The following is a 19,924-nucleotide window of genomic DNA, read 5'->3' as shown; positions in this document are numbered from 1 at the left end:
GGTTGACACATGTCAATGGTTCCCAATTGCGCAGATCGATGCTCGTGTTGTTGATCACTGGATTGTCTGGTCCAGACTCAATTATTTACAGACCGTCGCCATATAGCTGGAATATGACTTGGTATACACATGTCAATGGTTCCCAATTGCGCAGATCGATGCTCATGTTGTTGATCACTGGATTGTCTGGTCCAGACTCAATTATTTACAGACCGTCGCCATATAGCTGGACAATTATAAAACTAAACTCACTCACTCACTCACTCAAACCCCATCCTTCAGCATGACTAGCGAACACTCTGCCCACTAGGCTACCCCAGTAGTGTTATGTGGTCCATGCAGACCAATTACTGAAAGCCTAAGCATCAGTGTGCTTTCAGCTAAGTCAAAAAGCCTAACCAGCAAATCTATTCAGTGTATTGTAGTGATGGACATAGGTACTGGATACTGGTTACAGGGCACCAGTTCTACCCACTAATGCCCACAGATTGTTTAGCAGCATCGATCTACGAAATTTGGAATATCATGACGTGTCAACCAAATCAGTGAACCTGACCACGCAATCCTGTTAGTCACCTCTTGCACTTTAGCATGAGTTGCTGAAGACCAGTTCTTATACTGATCTTAAGGGTCTTTCCATAGGTTCAAAGTCTAATATGAATCTTGCTTAACTGATTTCAGTCTGTTGTGGCATGCTTTTTCCAAATCATTTATTACCTCTGTGAGTGACATAAAACTGGAACCTCTTTATAAAATCCTAACCAGTCGTATTAAAGCTTTGAGTGCACCGCCAGATGCATGTGTTCGTTTAAGCTTGGTAGCATGGATTTCAGCAAGTGCAAACAGAGATTGAAAAGATAAATTACAGTTATGGAAGCTGCAGTTTGTAGTGATTGATTAATACTATATACTAGCCAATTTTGTCCTGATATCTTTAACTTGCACTGGTTATGAACATTGACAGGCACCTTGTATAAAAGCTAAATTGAGATAGAAAGGATGATGGTAGATATCTTTCTATAATTTAAAGGGATCCAAGGACAGTGTTTAGAAAATCACAGATGAGATCAATCGCTGTCTTGTTGGTGTCATCGATAAATCTTCATAATGTGACTTGTATTTATTTGCAGTATATTATTCCATTCTCCATGTGGGTACAATGTTCATCACACCAAAGAATGTGGTTCAATGTTTATCACCCCCCAAACCCTGGTTCACTTCCCCACTTGAAGTAAATCATTAAATTAAGCTAAATGAAAAATGGTTTTTCCTTATCTTTATTAAATCAAGACAAAAACAACTGATATAATTTCCTAATTCATAAAACTGTGATGTAAACAACATACTCACATCCATGTTTCAACAGGAAGTATCAGTATCCTCGATCATGGTATGTTGGTATTAATCGGCCATGCCAGTTTTGTTTGCACAGTGTTATGATTCTGTACCATTATTGACCATGTGAGTTTTGTGATTAGTTTTACGATTACTATCAATTGTTGATGGGTCATTAAGCTCCGATGATCAATCTGCACATTGTGAGGAATAATCAAACACGACTGTCACTACACCTAAAGAAGGATTTTCTTTGTATAGGGTCACATCAAACGTCATACCCTTATTCTGTGTTTTGGTCACAAACTGACCCAATCTGCAACTTAAGTCACAAGTTTGAAGCCCAAGTGTAGTAAAATTCTCTCCTATCTAGTAAGCCAAGTTGTTAGTAGTCTAAAAATAACAATAAAACAAAAAACAATGCTTTTTTGCATGATCACAGTGGTAGTCAAATGTGTTTTGTTTAGACTGTTGACCATGAAATGCCGTGTTGCAGATGTTCATCGAGTTCTGTGGAGGAGGAGCTCTGGACAGCATCATGGTCGACCTGGAGAAGCCCCTGTCCGAAGACCAGATCCGTTATGTCCTTCATGAGATGTGCAGTGCTCTTGAATTCATCCATTTGAAAAAGGTCATCCATCGGGACCTGAAGGCTGGTAACGTCCTTCTCACCATGGACGGGGATGTCAAACTGGGTATGTACAACTTTGGATACTGTCTAGTAGTCTGGTTGTTCAAAGACTCAGATGTGTTGCTAACAATACCATGACAAGGAAACAAGATGATGTAAATCCAGTGAATGTCCGCCTTTCATATAACTGGTCAGTGGAACATAAGTATGTCCTTTTGGAATGACAGGTGACAATCAGGTGGTTTGTTTTCATAATCTTGTGGGATTAGTCAGCTGAATTAGCCACAATCATTGACCCATGTTTTGATTGGTCAGATCTTGTGTTTGAGCTATTACGATTATGCTGAGCCTGTTTCATGGCTGACGTGGCACACTACGTGTGCTTTATGTATACTTTAAGGGGCGTGGTGATCAAATGGCCTAAGATAGCATGACAGTTTGCACAAAGTTATATCCCATACCTGTCTGGAATTGCTGGTTGGTGTGAAAGCCTTGATAACTCAGATTATTGAAGTCTTTTCCAAATCCGAACACATGAGTTACATGAAGTTATAAATCTGCTGCATTTTGTTTTTCATGCTGTCTGAATAGTACATTTGGTAAAGGTAATACAAGAAAAAATTTAGGAGTGGAAAACACTCACTTATGTCCTCAATTGGAATCAGCTGCCAATTTGTGACTGTATCATTGCATTATCAAAAACAGCCTTGAATCAAATCAAATCAAATCAAATCAGACATTTGTATAGCACTACATATCAAGAGCCCTGTTTCTGTGCCCTTAGTAGAATGCTCATTTAATGAGGATGGTTTTGTGACAGGATCAGAAACTGTTTGGATGAAAAAAAGCATGGATATTTTTATAGCTACATCCACACAGAAACATCATATATTTATGATCTAGATCTTTTAGCAGTCAAGGAGGATCATTACATCTAACTTATGTTATACCTTCAATGAGGCCTCATCACAATAAGGGGTGGTGGGATAGCCAAGTGGTTAAAATGTTTGCTTGTCATGCCAAAGACCTAGGTTCGATTCCCCACATGGGTGAAGCCTGTTTCTGGTGTCCCGTCATGATATTGCTGGAATATTGCTAAAAGCAGCATCAAACCTAACTCACTCACTCAGACAGTTCCATATGAAGCAGGTACACCCAAGTGGCCTTTATCAAAGACCCTGAACCGCATTATTTCCCCTTCTGCTCAGCTCTTTCTTCAATCTTAAGTGAAGCAAATGAAGATATTCTGAGGCTCAGAATCTACCACCTCAGTGGTACCCGCTTTAATTTATTTGGAATTATTTGTTTGTGTCAAAATATGATACATTCAGAGACTGAGCATTAGTCTAGTACCCAGCAACACACAATACATCAGGGTGGGTGAAGCTGCTAGCTATCTCCTCCTTTTCCTGTATGTGAGCATTTATATAGACATGGTAGATACAAAGCTGTGACCTGCCTGTGTGTGAAGTAGGTCAGCTGTACCAGCCTGTTCACTGTTGTTATTCTGCAGCAACAGGTTCATCTGCAGCTACATGACTGGTGTACAACCATTTGTATAGATTTGTCAGCCTAAGCCTCAGGCTCGACTCTTCTGCACTACAACACTGTTGGTAAATAACAGATGTGTAGTGTTGCTGGTTGTGGTTAATGGATTTACACTTTGCTGCTGCCACCCCTTTTAAAATAGAACTGAAAGTTTTTAATTAAAAATTATCACTTAAACAAAATGGTATTATAATTTCAGCCTTAATAATTTAATCCTACATTGAGACCACAAAATTAATGATTCTTACTTTGAATAGAATTGTAAATATGGTGAATTTACCATGGATCATTCGAATTTGTTGTAATATAATTTTACTGGGTTTTTTAATGACACATTTGTCAATTGATGTTGTGTGTGTATGGCATGGATTAAAGTGAAGCTGAAAAACATTATTTTTTAGGAGTGTCATATAACAAATTTGAAAGATTGTAATGGCAAGACAAATATCTGAACCATTATCAGGACTATACTTTGGGTTTGAATAGTATTTTTAGAAACAGGTTATGTAATTATTGTCTCCATTCTGTAAAAAAGTGGACCTGATGCCAGGTGTAACAAGATGCCATAGCAAGTCCAGAGTTCATTTGAAAAAAGTGTTTGAATACTCACTTGCAACTCATTCCAGATTCCGGCAATTGCTTTTCCTATTTTCGACTCACATCTATTTTGTATGTCTTGTGTGTCTGTCTCTCCATCTGTGTCTGCATGATTCAATCTGTCAGTTAGTGACTGCAGGATTGTGTCAGATATATATTCAGCCCACCCACACCATTTGCAACGTTTTTAATTTTAATTTTTTACATGGTTCTTCTCCCCTCCTCTCCATCCCCACCATTCCAGATGTGGCAGTTGTTTATGATCCAAGGACAAGTCAATGTATCAATTAAATTTCAGTTTTTTATGCATGAAAACATACAACTATCATGATATATTTTCATGTCCCACCCACTTTCACTGTGACTGTCTTCTTTATTTTTCATGAAACCCCATTTCCTAGTCTCACCACCCACAGGTTGTGGAGGGGTAGCCTAGTAGTTAAAGCATTGGCTTGTAACGCATAAGAACTGGATTTGTTTCATTCCTCACATGAGTTGAAGCCCATTTCCAGTGTCTCTCTACCATGATGTTGCTGGAATGTTGCTAAAAAGTGTTGTAGAACCATCCTCCCTCTCTCCCTCCCTCCCTCCCTCACAAACAAACAAACAACTTACCTAAATAATGATAATAGATGACCAGTCACAGGGCAAGGGGTTAGTATCACCTGAGTATGGGATGAACCTTCAGTTCAGAATCTAGGTTTAAGAGTTTAGGAACAGCGTTTTTGTTCTTCATGTTGACTGTTTCAGCACAAACATTGTCACTGATCACTTTTGAAAGGGAAGTAACTTTTGTGATTGAATTTCAAGTAAATTCAAATACCATATTTTCTTTTTATCATTATCACTTATAAATATTGTTTTTGTCTTCCTCGTTCCCAGATTGTGTTTGTAAACAACTGCAGTTAAGAAGAAAATGTTTCACATTGAGGATGGAGTGTCAGCCACATTTCAATCACATCACCAGACTCATTTCCTGATATTGTGCGTGTGTGATCCGTTAGCCCATGTGAATATCCTTCTGTGTTGGTTGTAGGAACTAACAGCACAGTGTCACAATAATGTTACATGATGTCACTTGATAAGATATTACTTCCTTGATCAATACAATGACAGGATCAACACGCAACATTGGCTGGTTTTCCATGCAGCTAAGGTGTATTATATGGTCTGAAAACACGATGCTATTTCAAACACAGTCAAATGTAGCATGTTTGGGATTACACTTTGTAAGTGAAGTACAGATGCTAATACAGATCTGGGATTCAGATCCATATCCTCAGACTAGTTACTAGGCACCTAGTTACCAGCACAAGGTTATTCCATCTTGCTTATACAGTCTCAGCGACTACCACAAATGGAAGTCTGATGACAGATCACAGACTATAGGTGCCTGATGCAAGAGTTTGGGTCTGAATCCCGGATAAGACTCAATGCAACAACAGTTCTAGAATCTGATCTGAGAAAGTATCACCCCAAACAGAAAATGTATTAGGTTGTATTACATGGTGAATCTTAATATACTGATATGCAGGTGTCCAAAAATATTTTGAAAAGCCTCTTGCCTCAGGGCAAGTGACTTCAAGAAAGTAACTTGTTCTGACTAATTTCCACTTGCCTTGATTTCATGACACAATGGGTGATGTTAATGTTTACTGGACTGTTTATCGAAGAGTGATAATTTCACTCTCTACTAGCTCTACTTTATTGTTATTGGAACTTTAATAGCTTCGTTATGAGCAGATATGAAATGAAATCCAAGATTTTTTGTAGATTGAAATCATGAGTGGAAATTATCTAGTAGTCCACAGACAAGTAAGATACCAATGTTTGATTGCCCAAAATGAAAACTGACTTGTCCCGCATGTCAGGCGATGGGATTTTTTAACCCATGATATGCCTTCCCGAAACATGCCATTCCACAGCTGTCTCAGTGATGTGATCTGTACACTTAAGTATCCCATGAAGATCCATGTTAGAAATGTCTTCAGGGACCCATGTTGTAAGAGGTGGCTAACGAAATCGCTTAGTCAGGCTCAGTGACTTGTTTCACACGTCATGGTATCCCAATTGGAAAAATCTATGCACATGCTGTTGGTCACTTGCTTGATCACCACACATGATTATTACTACCTGCCCCATACAGCTGAAATATTGCTGAGAGTTATAACAAACAAAACCATGAAGTATGGCCAAACCCACCTCTCTTTGTGGTAATAACCAGCCATTCTGTTCTAATCTAACATCGTCATCTATTGCAGCTGACTTTGGAGTATCGGCCAAGAACACCAAGACCATGCAGCGCCGAGACACCTTCATTGGAACTCCCTACTGGTGAGCAAGATACATTCAAGTGTCATTCCTTCACCTTGCAAGAACAGTGTAGGGATTGTGTGCAGATGTGGCTTTCAGACACACTGGTGACTTAATTCACTGTTTTGACATCCTGAGTCAATGTTATTATTGTGGTCCAGGTTCAGTTTATACATGTCGTCCTCAATAGCTGTAATATTGTTGAGTTAAATATGTGCGTTCTTCTTCTTATTAGCAACAGCAACAGCAATAATCATGTTGCACTAATATTGTTTCTACAACACGCATTGGCTTGTTTATGAAACATTAGTCAAAAAGCTGACACAAAGGAAGCCTGGAAAGAGACTTGGTGATTTAAACATTGGCATCACATCAGTTAATGTGTCATACAGTTGGTGAATGAATTTCTGTTAGACAATTCATTTTATGAATATTTATCATTTACTTGGTAAATGTATTTTATGGAAAGTAATTCACAGCAGTCACTAAGCTAGAGGAGCCAGTCAGTGTTGATGAAGGAATTCATTCATTTCTAATACAATAATCAAATTAAAGAATACAGGGTTTGAACTCACCTTTAGACTTGTTTTGTTTCCTTCAATTTGTCTTTAGTCCCTTGGGTCAGTTTCAAGTAATGAAGGGTAATGAAGGTTTATTTTGTGTATTCTGTTTTATAAAAGTAATTTATGGAAACACACACAGCTTATCTGGAGCTCTGAATTACTTATGTTTCTGTGTGGAGAACAACAGATTTCAGCCATGGTGGCTGTGTTGTGTCACTTCCTGGTGTCCCTGTAGGTCAGGCCTGTGTGCATGTTGATGCTTGGTGTAGTTAGCGAAGGCAGTTGTTTACAGGTGGATTGTCCAGCCTCATTCTAGTGTTGTAAAAGGTCAAGTATGTGCTGTGTACATTCTGTTTGGGTTTTTTTTTTCTGTGCGGAAACTTAAGAAGATTAAAAAATCAAATTCTGAAGAAATATATTCACATGGTAACATTTTACAGCTATATGTAGGATTTAAGTAGTGCAGTTGCTTTCATCATCACAAAATATTTATATCAGCAAGGTCCCTGTTAGAGAGGACAAACCTGTTTGTATTTTATGCTCATGGATATTCGTGCAAGATAGCTTTCATTTTTTACACTGACATTCATGTCTTACTTCCTACTTCCAAATATTTGAACAAACTGCAGTAATATTGAGTTGTTCTCTGTGTTTCTGTGATTGTTTTAAAGTGCAATCAGCTGTGGAGTAAGCATTAGACACAAGTTGCTGCACATTTGTATTTGTTTTGAATATGTTTTGAGAACTTTCCCATATTACAACTAAGACAATGGTTAAATGGTAAAAGCAACCTCGTTACAACTATTGTTAGGCACTGATTATCATGGACAGCATATGTTGTGAACATATTAGGGTTTTGTTATTGAAATTTGTAGTCAGGAAAACAGTATCCCTATTATTTGTGAAGAGGACCTGATTATATTAGTTACGTAAACCTGACAATGTGCCCTACCCATTCAGGATGGCTCCCGAGGTGATCCTATGTGAAACCCTGAAAGACACACCCTATGATTCCAAGGCTGATATCTGGTCATTGGGTAAGTAATGTAATGTCCTTGCGGCCTAGCAGTTTTGCATTTGAAGTTTTATTCCCACATATTTATAACAACTTATGTGCATTTTATGTGTTTCCTTTCTCAAAAAATAATGGAATATCTAAAACATTTTTAAAATCTTGGAATGTCCCCTTGCAAATAAGTTTGGAGATTATTTCTGTATCTGTCTGCCTATTTCATCACTTCTTATGTACTCATTTACTGATTCACCATTGTAAATGTTCCAGGTATCACTGCTATCGAGTTTGCACAAATTGAGCCCCCAAACCATGAGATGCATCCAATGAGGGTCCTCATCAAGATACAGAAATCCGACCCACCTCGTCTAGAAAAGCCTGGCAAATGGTAAATAAAGAAAACATGTTGTTAAAATGATAGCCTTCCAGATTAATTAACATTATTTAAGCAACAGTGACACTTTCACCAGTTCAGTCACCAACAAGGTCTTCAAAACACGAAGCTACATCTGCCAGTCCCGTAATGTAGTATACCTCCTCACGTGCAATCACTGCAAGAAACAGTATGTAGGTGAAACCAAAAGATGTTTCAGAATCCAACTAACAGAACACTACGCTGATATCACGCACAAGCATGACAAACCCGTCACACTTCACATCAACTCGGAACATCATGGCAAAAGTGATTTAAAATTTCAAATCATCACCCAACTCAAAGACAATCCAGACTCTGAGACAACCATGAAAAAGAAAAGATCTCTTGAATTAAAGTGGATTTTTTAGCTCCACACGTTCCAGCCGCAAGGACTCAGTTTTGACAGGATCGTAGGCTGAAATATCCCTTTCACCTTACCTAACATTATTTAACAATAAGACAAAGGCCAATGAGTCTCCCATGTTCCGTGTTTAGCAGATTGCTGTGATATTATTTTGGAAGGGTTTGTATTAATGTATCAGTCTATTGACTGAATAGGTTCATCTCTTCATACAAGGTGCATCAAGATACATGTAATTGGAAAGTGAATAACATTTTGTAAACTCTTTTTTCCTTCTGTATAGCTTAGAGGATTGTCATATTGATGATGCGGTGACATCAGTGTTAACTAGTAATCAGTGTATTGCAAGTCTTGCATAGTTTGTGGTATGGATAAGTGAGCATTGTTTCAGCACATCGATGCTTCAGCAGGTCAGTATTTTATAGGTCACAGCATTATTGTTTTAAGACAATAGTCAAAATAGTGTATTACAAGAGGAACAACTGAGACGTTGCATGTCTCTAAATTTGTTTTCAGGTCGAGAGAGTTTAATGACTTTGTTGGGAGATGTCTTCAGAAATCACCAGGTCAGAGGCCTTCTGCTGCAGACCTCTATAACGTAAGTCACAGAAATTTAGTAGATACACACACAGGTTAATTCTTATCTTGACATGGGTTGGGGAGGGTGGGGCAGCCTAGTGCTTAAAGCATTCGCTCATCAAGCCAAAGACCCAGGTTCACTTCCGCACGAGTACAATGTGTGCTCCCTGCTTTGATGTTGCTGGAATATTGCTAAAAGTGGCATAAAAATATATTCACTAGACATGGGGATGTTTGTCCAAATGGCATGTGATTCCACAATTAACCCAAAAGGACTAAGCTCATTCGAAGCTACTATTGAGCTATGTTACTGTTCTGTTATCATTACTGCCACCTATGTGCAAGTGCATTATTATGAACATATCCAAATTTTCCCTCGGTGTTGGTGAATTATTGTTATGGTTGTTGGTTTGTCAGACCCATACCTGTAGTTGTGATAACATTTTAACAACAAACTAACCTGATATATCTGGAATACGGTCCAGATCAGTGTTGCTTTTACTCTCAGCATTCCCACCCTCTCTGTTGTTTAATACCATGTTTCACCAATAAATAATTAGGAGATAAACATACTGTGTTGGAAAATCAGAGGTATATAACAAAATTATAATAATTTTGTTATATTCGTCTGATTTTCCAACACAATGAGTTTATCTCCATTCTGCCATAACTGCATTATTTAAATTTTAAACACGTACATAATGAAAATCAGAGGTATATACCGTGATTATATACCTCTGAATGACTTCAATTAACCAATCATAATCGAGTCTTTACTGAAGTCATGGTAGAATCACTAGTGAATTAAGCTGGGCTTAACATCACCTCAATGTGATGAGGTTAGTGGGATGGATTCTTAACCTGTTTATGATTTCAGCACCCCTTTGTAAGGAACTACACGGACAAGAAGCCTATTTTGGACCTCATCCTTGAGGCCAAGGCTGATGTTGTTGAGACTGTCACAGATCTCTCAGAGGAGGAAGATATCAAGGAAATCAAGGTAAGGGAGACAACTCTATGTGTTCTTATTTCTTGTTTGCCTGATTGAGAAAAATGGATTCTTGTTTCTTGTTTGTAAGATAGTCTAACACTGAGTTTTTTGTACAGATATTTTTTTGAGAATGCTGTAATTGTTATGAATGTTTATTGTCAAATTTAAGGTGTTGGTATTAACACCTGCATGTCAGATTTTCTCACGTTACTGTTGTTTGTGACAAAGACGTGGATGCTAAGGCTTCAGCAACCGACACAATGATGTTAGAGTTAAGTAGCCCAACAGCATACTCTGATACTCTCAGTCATTAGTCAGGGGCAACAGTTCAAAAAATGTCAAATTCTGAACTTGTTTACCATACTTTTAATAGAGTTATTTCAAAATCAATGAAAAGAAAATATTCCATATGAAAATTTTGTTGGCATATGAAATTTGAAAAGCAAAGTGTTGGGGGTTTTTTGGGTTTGTTTTTTTATCAAACCATTAAAGTATCAGATTTTAAGCTGTGCATGTTTGTATTTCAAGCTATGATCAGTGCATATCCCAACATACTAATACTGTCAGTGGAAGTTACTGATGAATCAACAGTCTGTTTTAATCTACATACCCCAGAGTTTCATACATACTATTTAAGAAAGGAACATAAAGATACCTTATAGCATGCTCAACTAACAAAGTATTTAGTAGACTATATGTTTGATTATTTTGTTATTTTTATGCCCCTTATGTACGTTTTCCAAAAGAAAGGTACTACCCAGTAGGTGATGCATTTTTATATCCAGTGTTTGAAATGAGGAGTGGCAGTTCAGCTTGCCAGTGAAATTTATCAGATAATGGGACACTGTGACATAATTAAGTTATAAAGAAGGGAGAGTAGGAACATTAAATATGGTTGGGACATGATGGGTCTTGGAGCAGGGCAAGCTACAGCATTTTGTCATTTAATTGTAGAAATCATGATATTGGTTGTATGATTGTTCTGATATATCAAGTATTGGTGCACACCACAGACAAGACAGAATTGTAGCTTGGGAAGGCATAATAATCAAAATTTGGGTCCAAATGAGAGTCAGACTGTCCCCATCAAATGTTTCTACCAATGAGGGTGAAATTTCCTTGACAGAATTTGACTGTATAATTAATAGTTTCTTCATATTATAATTTAGGAAAAATATTATTGATTATTAGGGTTTTTATCTTCAGCTTAGGTGAACTGCATTGTACTTTAAACTATTTTATAATGATAAATAAAAGCATTGTCATTGTCTTTTGATTTGAGCACATTATTTTGGAATAAGTAGTTACAGAACAAGAAACAATGACTGCCAAATTGCAGTTATCCTTCATTGGAAACAGGAGATTAAGCTGAAATAAATATTCTTTTTGGGCAATAATTCCTAGATATGACTGAGTCCGTGGCAGGTGATTTGGGGCCCTCTGATTTCCAACACTGAATATCTCTGGTGAGGTATATGATGACTCTTTCTGTATATCCCCAGTTAAACTTATCCAAAGATGAGGGTGCTGTTGAGGACATGTTGGAGGAGGAAGCCCAGGTATTCTGGTGTTGCCATGGCAATGTGGATTACTTTATTGTGATTTTAACCTCTCTTGTGTGTTTTGAGTTGCTTGTCTCAACCTCCTTCCTTACATAGCATCCAGGTACCCTTTGTTTCAACAACACTGTGTAATGGAATAACAGTATCAAAAGTTTTAATGCTTGTGTTTTAATTCTTTTAGCCCAGACCAAATTAATTCCATTTTTACTAAATTTTATAGTCAGTATGCATGTAGGGGAAATTGGGAGTGATTTTGCTCATTTCATGTTACACATGAATAATTTACCATGAGAATATTTACAAGAAAAATATCTGAAATACAAGTTGATTTGGTTGGGCTAGAATGTAAATACTTCTCAAGATCCTACACAGTATTTTGTACAGTGATGTGTGGCAAAAAGTTGAAAGTACTTATCTTTAACTTTGATTTTGTGTCCTGCAACTCAGTGCAGAAGGAGAATAAAGGATACCTCAGCCAATGCTTGTTTGGAAAATTTTTTCGATGAATGTGTTTTGAAAGATAAATGTAGAGGGAAATAATTACAGTGCATGTTTATGAGGTTGCAAAGAATGGTACAAACAGCAAGGCTAACATGTTTTGTGAAAATCAGTTAATATCAGTTTTCATCAATAAGGAAACGTTGCAGTGCATTGTTTTGTGAAGCAATTTCTGAAGTTTCTTTATGGACTTGTGTATAGAAAATGTTGTTATTCCTTTACTTTTCCTTTCTCCTTTATTGTTTTTAAATGTTCACATTCATCATATCATTTGCACTGACTGTGTGTTACATATTGTTTTATTTTGTCACCAGAACCAATTACTCATTTGACATGTGGCTGAAACAAGGGAGATAATCCAAATGTCCACAATTATCTCCCTTTGACTTGTGTTTGAATTTCTGAGTGCTTGACATCCAATCTTTTTTAACAGAAATAACTGAATGTTGAATTATGTTATGTTCCTTCACTCAACAAAATTGTCTTGCAAATTTACCTTTGATTGTCGTTTATGTTGATTCATGAAATATGTATGTTTATCAGTCGCAAAAAATGACCCCTTTTCTTGTTGCCTTCTTGCACCCACAAGGACAAAGCTTTGATTATGCAGGTAAATGTATGTTGTAAAGTGTCCTCTGTTCTTTAGTATCTCCTTACAGACACCTTCATGTGTGTTCTGTGTTCTCATGGTAGTGCTCATTCTTGCTCCCCACACCTATTAATGACCCACATGGCGATTACAGATGTAAGAGGTCACCAACATTCTGTGCTGGTCATAAGAAAAAGGGGGATCAGGTAGTCAGGCTTGTGACTCAGGGGCAGTTTTTTAGGTAGTTTGAGTATATGATGTTCTTTATGTATTAGATAATATTATTTGAGTGAAATAATCTTCAGAGGAATATTGATTAACTATCTTAATGTTATATGGTTCCTCTCCTGTTCACGACAGTCAATAGTTATATCCCAAGAGCTGTACCCACAACACAGAAATACCTCAGAGATGCACTACAGAAATTATCTGAACATGAGTGATATTAACAATAACATTTTGCCCACATGCCTTTTGTCATATAATATGTATTTCAGAGTAGTAAGATATGTTAATCACAATAAGGATTTTGTGCTAGAAGTAAATAATTGCACAGAGCAATATAACTGTTCTGTTCAAAACTTTCTCACAAGACATCTTTATTAACAGAGGTAGCCCTAGCTTTTATCCCAAGGAGATGCCTATTTGGACAAGGTTCTTGTCAAGCAATGCCTTTCACATAAGGATCAGGGTGGTGTCCAACAAAACAACCTCATCACTAAGACTACCCTGTGTTCATATTAAGATATGGGAGTTTCAGTCTTTTTAGTGATAGGATCGTTTTATACAGCAGCACCCAGGTGATCACCCAGGTGGTCACCCAGGTGGTCAGACTTAATGCTATGGCGCTTATTGTACCTCGATACCATGGATCATAGTCCTCAACTGTGGTCCCGATTATGTATTATAGTGATATCACTTTCCAGCTATTACTGCTGGCAAGGGCATTAAAGGAGACAAACAATAACATAACTATGTACATGTTTCTAGAGTTGTATGTCATGAGTAGCCCTAACTTACATTTTCTTCCTTGTCTGTTCATGTTTATCTCTGGTAGTTGCCTTTTAACAGTTCTTGTCATTTGCCTGCAAATTTCGTGCTAATTGTATTGTGTAACATCTTTAGTTATAGATTCACAGTTAGAGGATGTTTAACAGTAGAATTGCAGTTAACTGTTTAGCTTTCCAATTTGTCCTGCTAGGTAGACCTTCTTTCTTGGTTTGATTTGATAATGGGGAGGTCCTGACCAGATGATTATCACCAAGTTCTAAAAGTTCAGCTGGTGTTAAACTAAGTCACCTACCCATTTACTGAGATCGATGTTTGTAAAGTCATTCTCCGGAGGTCTGGTCCCAAGTCAGTTATGTACACAGCTGACAAGCTACTGAAGGAACAAACAATCATGAAACACTCTCTCATCCTGCATTTCTGAGATGGAGATTACTGCATACATGCTGATGCAGGATTGGTCCCAAGTCCCATCGTACATTTAAGCTAAAATGAGAATCAGATGGCTTACTATGAGAGCAACCTATGTTAGACGACCACTTGACTCTGTTGGTAGCCTGGTGGTTAGAGAATTGGCTTGTGAAGTCAAAGTCCTGAGTTCAAGACGTGTACAATGTGTGAAGCCCATTTCTCGTGTACCCTGCCATGATATTACTGGAATATTGCTAAAAGCGAAACAATACTTGCTTACTCACTGTGTAGGTCAGGCTCCATGCACTTGTTGATTTGACATCTTTCTAGTCCTGTGGAAATAGCTCATAATATCAGTCACTTGTTTGTTTGGTCCAAACTTGATTATTCCTTAGTAGACATTCATCTGGATTATAAAAAGTGCAGCACTGGCCAAACAGTTGTAACGGTACTGTGCGACTTGAATGTTTGTCATACCCAGAAAACACATGTTATCTATCAGACTGATGCACTCGGAGCACTCACCAACCACTCTAATATTCCTGAGCAAGAATTGAAACAGTTATAATAATATAGAACCATTTAATTAGTGTACAGACTGATGCTGAATTCAAACTCTTATTCATTTGTAACTCAACGTATGAAATACTTTTGCTCAGAATGTGACTTATTTTTGTATTTTTGAAAACATGTTCTGTTTCTGATAACTGTTGAAAGGAAGAATAAGCTATACTTTCAATTAGAATTTGTTATCTTCATCAGTAAAATTCTTTGTTAGATTTTACTTGTAGTTGCAATAGATGTGGGTGATGTTTATTGATTGTCATGATTTCTGGTGGTATTAATGTTGTATGAAACTGTCCTTCATAATAGATCTTTGTCATCACAGTCCCTTGTGTCCCCTGACATCTCCACACATTAACATGACAGTATATCACCAAGAAAAGTCAAGGACAACATGATTCTTTCAGTAACTATAGCTAATCTGTCACTGCAGAATCAGACTGTCTTCACTTTCTTGAAAATGTAGAAAGTCACCAATATGAGATGTAAAGTTGATCTGATTGTATTTATGTAATCACTATCATAAGCCTAATAATAATTATAATATTGAGACATGTCAATCCGATTAATTAGAAATGATGTACGTTCATAAAATGATTCGGAACTTGAGGACCAGTACATTATAGATCACTTTTTTTTAAAACACCCAAACAGCTGTTGTAAGCTGATTATTAAGTGGATACTGGTGTCCACTGATTTTTTTTCTGACATTTTCCCTGTGGCCAAATAAAAAAAAATTGTTGTGGTTCCAATTACACCTCTGTAAAATTTAGGGTTGGCAGGATTTTATGTTATTTATTTTACACATTTTTAGGCGAAAAGTACAAACTAATAACACATTTATCTATGTGTAATACCTCATTCAGTGAATCTTGTGACCAGCATATCGACTTGCTCTATCAGAATAATCAATGTCCATTTATGCCAAGAAAGATCAATGCTATTCTGTTCTTACTCTTACTATTTAAAAATAGGGTCAGCATCAGAATTCAAGGTTCAGTTGGGTAGTCAGAACCACAACATATCTTCAGTTAGGCCTGATGTCAGCAGTACAACACAGACTTGAATACACAACGCTCCTCAGCAATATAGTTTACTGGGCCAGGGCATTTCTAGATTTAGAGCTAGTCAGTAGCATCCGATGCTGGAGACTTTTCCAAGTGGTTAGGCTCTGTCATTTGGTTGATGTCATTAGCCGTTGTTTGCAATTAGTCTCTTGAGTGTCTTATCCAGACTTGGTTAATTACAGGCCACTTTCATATAACTGAAATATTGCTAAGTGGTTTTCGCTTTTCATTGTATAGGATGGGGTACAAAATTTGATAGTCCCTGTTACATATATTCAGGGACTAAACATCATTCTAGGAATAGGGCTAACAGGACTTATACATGGCTCCATTTTGTTAACTCTTTGAGTCAGTTTGACTCATCACTGTCACATCATAGATCAGCTAAATGTGTGCTGTAATTCATGTGAGGAGTATTCAAGTCATTGCTATACTCTCAAAACTGTTTAGATTGCACTGAGTATTGTTTTGCAACTGGTAAAAATTGCCACAATGTTCTATTCCAACCTTGTAAAGGCTGTCACTTGTGACCCGTGAAGGTCCAGGTAGAATAGGCCTTCAGCAATCCATGCATGCCATAAGAGGCAACTATGCTTCTTCTAAGTGGCAACTAACGGGATCAGGTGGTGAGGTTCTCTGACTTTGTTGACACATGTCATCGGTTCACAATTGCATATATCTATGCTCGTGCTGTTGATCACTGGATTGTCTGGTCCAGACTTGATTGTTTACAGACTGCGGCCATATAGCTGGAATATTGCTGAGTGTGGCATAAGACTCACTCACTCACTGTCACTTGTTAAATGAATTCCCTGTGCGCGATACCTTGGCTGAACTATCAGGTAGCATGGTACGAACGCTAAATCCGGTTGTCTGTTACAGAGGCATATGAGCGATGACTCACAGTCCATCGACTTGGACACCATTTCCAGCTACAGCGGAGAAACCGACAAGCATGATGACAAGGATCGTGATAAGGTAATGTTCAGCTACAAGATGATCTCCATGTGTTTTTAACATGAGGACCAATGTGCGCACTTTGTAGATCAGCAGGTCACTCTTTTCAAATATAGTGTGAGAACAGTAAGTACTCCAGGTTCCCTGTTGAATTTCATCATTGCAGTCCATCTATGTTTATCACAATCCAAGGTTTCCAAATGCCACATGGAACAAGCCATTGAATGTGAATTAGAATCCACAGCAGTTTTCTCAAGGAGAGCTGAACTTTCACTTGTCTACATCCTGATCATGAGCAATAGGCTATTCCATACCGGTCACAGCTGATTCACTAAAATGTCTGGTAGATTACCTTTACAGTATGGGTGACCTAGTCTACAGCTCTGCATTTCGCTGTGCGGAGTTGCCTCCCTTTGGAATGCTGGAATACTGCTCACCAAAATATTGGAAAAGGTGTTTACAATTGTTACAGTGATTGTTACAGAAATTATTTTTGTAATTTATTCCTTTTCTATACAGAGTGTTGAAAAAGAAACCACGAAAACCAAAACACCATCTCCAGACAGACAGCCATCACCAGAGAAGCAGAAAACACCTGAAAGAGCAAAAACACCATCACCAGTTAAAGAAAAATCACCATCCCCTGTTAAAGAAAAGTCGCCATCCCCAGTTAAAGAGAAATCGCCAGTACCAGATCACAAGCAGGTTTCTGAAGATGAGAACAAGAAAGCTCCATCCCCTAAGAAGTCTCCTGCTCCACCTCCACCAGCTGTGGTGGAGAGCCCCGAGGAGAAGCGAGAAACGTCCCCAGTCCCGGTGGTTAAAGAACCAACGCCGCCCATGGTTCCAGCTGAAGTACCAGTGGAGGCTGCAGCTGAAGCTGTCAATACGCAGGAGAAAGAGGAGATCGATAGGTCATCAGACGAGGGCATTGGTCCAAGTGGAGACGAGAGATCAGAGGGCAGCCAGGTAAATAGGATATGTATTTTCTGTACCCCTTGGGATTCTTATGCAGGGGGACATTTGGGGTAGCCAAATGGTTAAAGCATTGTCTTGTTACACACAAAAAAACGGGTTCGATTCCCCACATGGGTATAATGTATTAATCCCATTTCTGGTGTCCCCTGCCATGATGTTGCTAGACTATTGCTCAAGGCAGCAAGAGTCTCCCTCATTCACTCACTCACTCACTCACTCACTGTTATATGTCAAGGTTTGTTATCAGTATAACCTGACTGTAGGTTTCACCACAGTAGTCAGTGCCTCAGACCTGCATCAGCACGTAGGTTCTCCTCCCACATTAAGCTGACACTCTGATCAATCTGTTCAAGCTTTATCTTGACCCACTCCACCCTGAAGATCTGGATTCGATTTGATCTTCAGTAACCCATGCTTGTCACAGCAGATGACTAACGGGATCGGGTGGTCTTCCTCGCTTACTTAATTGACATGTCATTGTATCTTGATTGCAAAGATCACTGCTCATGTTGTTGATCAACGGATTGTCGGGTCCATATTCAGTTATTTACAGACCACTGTCATGTCGCTGAAATATTGCGGAGTGCAGTGTTAAACAGCAACCAACCAACGTAACCTACTCTGGTGTGTCTGGGCAGATTGGGTTATTTGAATGTTGCTGGAATTTTTATGCTTGCAGTATGAATTTGTTGCTGTATTGATTGGTTAGTGGTTTATTGGGGCGATAGATTTGATAATGCTAATGGCAGACATGTTTGCTTGTCAATTTGAAAGATTAGTGCATGATTCATAATGTTAGTTGTCCACTCAAACTGCTGCAAATTGCCATGCTTTGTTTGTTGTCAACAGTTGTACCAGAGAGATTGCTTCGTGAAATGGTGACCAGGATTAATATTCCAAGGAAGCTCCTTCCTTGTGAAAATGCTGCATTGATATGCTGAAAGTCACTTCAGTGTTAGTTCAGTAGCTTTGGAGTGACACATAGTTATATTGTATTTCCCCCATTTTGATATTGCTGATTATATTATATTGGCCAAGAACAGTTTGTAGGTTATGACATATTCAGCAACTGGTGAAAATACTGATTCACAGCTTTCTTTAATTCTGATTCTTTAATAATGATGTCCTTGTCCTTTAGACGGAGAGCCCTGCAAAGACACAGGATGTTGTGGAAAAAGAAACTGAAGACACCACCAACGTTATAGTCGCATATGACATCGCCGATGACATCATTGATGATGTCATTAAGTCTACACGCGTTCAACCATCAGTGCCGAGTGTTGTGTTTGATACAATACAGGACATGACCGAGGCCCAGATTGAGGAGGAACAAGCTGCCTCTGTAGACGTGAACACCACCTCCATCACCTCTGATACCACTGTGACCTCTTCCACCTCTGACACCACCATCACCTCTGACACGAAACCTCCCACAGAGGAGAAGGTTGAACCTGCTCCTGCTATAGTTGAAGAGGTGAAGGTAAATGTGCCCAGTAGTGATGTAAAGGTGGATGAAAGCGTTAAAGATGTTATAACAATAAATGGTCAGCCTGTGCCTGAAACTGGTGCTATTGTTATCAATGGACATGCCACAGTGGTGAAGGACACTGTCGTCACTGATGTAGACAAAAATGAAGTGACAGTAGAGGAAAAAAGACAGAGTGTCATTCCAGAAACAGATCTTGACACGTTCGTGACAAAGATGACGAGTGATGACCGGTCACCGGTTGACAGCAGGAATATAGGTTACTCTAACCCAGATGATGACCTTTCTGACAAGCGGTCAGAGACTGGTAGCGCCACCACAGATGGAAGCCTGGAAAGGGAGGAGTCCAAGAAGGCAGACAACAACATACAGCGCAGGAAGAAGATACGTGAAAGAAATGTAAGTGTGCAGATTGTGGATAGTGCTCCTGAGTCCCCATCCTTGCAGACATTCTTCATG

At 38.4% G+C, this 19,924-nt stretch overlaps 1 protein-coding gene across 2 annotated transcripts in view; it reads left to right on the top strand.

Annotated features, from left to right (window-relative positions):
• LOC137266425 (serine/threonine-protein kinase 10-like) overlaps window positions 1-19,924 on the top strand; it is a 114,150-nt gene that overhangs the window by 25,928 nt on the left and 68,298 nt on the right. Inside the window, exons 3-12 of one of the 2 annotated variants that reach the window (XM_067801917.1) lie at window positions 1,832-2,030; window positions 6,373-6,445; window positions 7,948-8,024; window positions 8,270-8,387; window positions 9,292-9,373; window positions 10,232-10,354; window positions 11,848-11,904; window positions 16,927-17,022; window positions 17,521-17,970; window positions 19,118-19,864. In XM_067801917.1, coding sequence (XP_067658018.1) covers window positions 1,832-2,030; window positions 6,373-6,445; window positions 7,948-8,024; window positions 8,270-8,387; window positions 9,292-9,373; window positions 10,232-10,354; window positions 11,848-11,904; window positions 16,927-17,022; window positions 17,521-17,970; window positions 19,118-19,864 — 2,022 coding nt within the window. The remainder of the gene's footprint in view (window positions 1-1,831; window positions 2,031-6,372; window positions 6,446-7,947; window positions 8,025-8,269; window positions 8,388-9,291; window positions 9,374-10,231; window positions 10,355-11,847; window positions 11,905-16,926; window positions 17,023-17,520; window positions 17,971-19,117; window positions 19,865-19,924) is intronic. The other variant, XM_067801918.1, reaches the window with a different exon arrangement.

This window comes from Haliotis asinina, chromosome 15 (assembly GCF_037392515.1).
Source record: "Haliotis asinina isolate JCU_RB_2024 chromosome 15, JCU_Hal_asi_v2, whole genome shotgun sequence".
NCBI classification, from domain to species: Eukaryota; Metazoa; Mollusca; class Gastropoda; order Lepetellida; family Haliotidae; genus Haliotis; species Haliotis asinina.
This window is presented reverse-complemented; position numbering and strand designations above follow the sequence as displayed.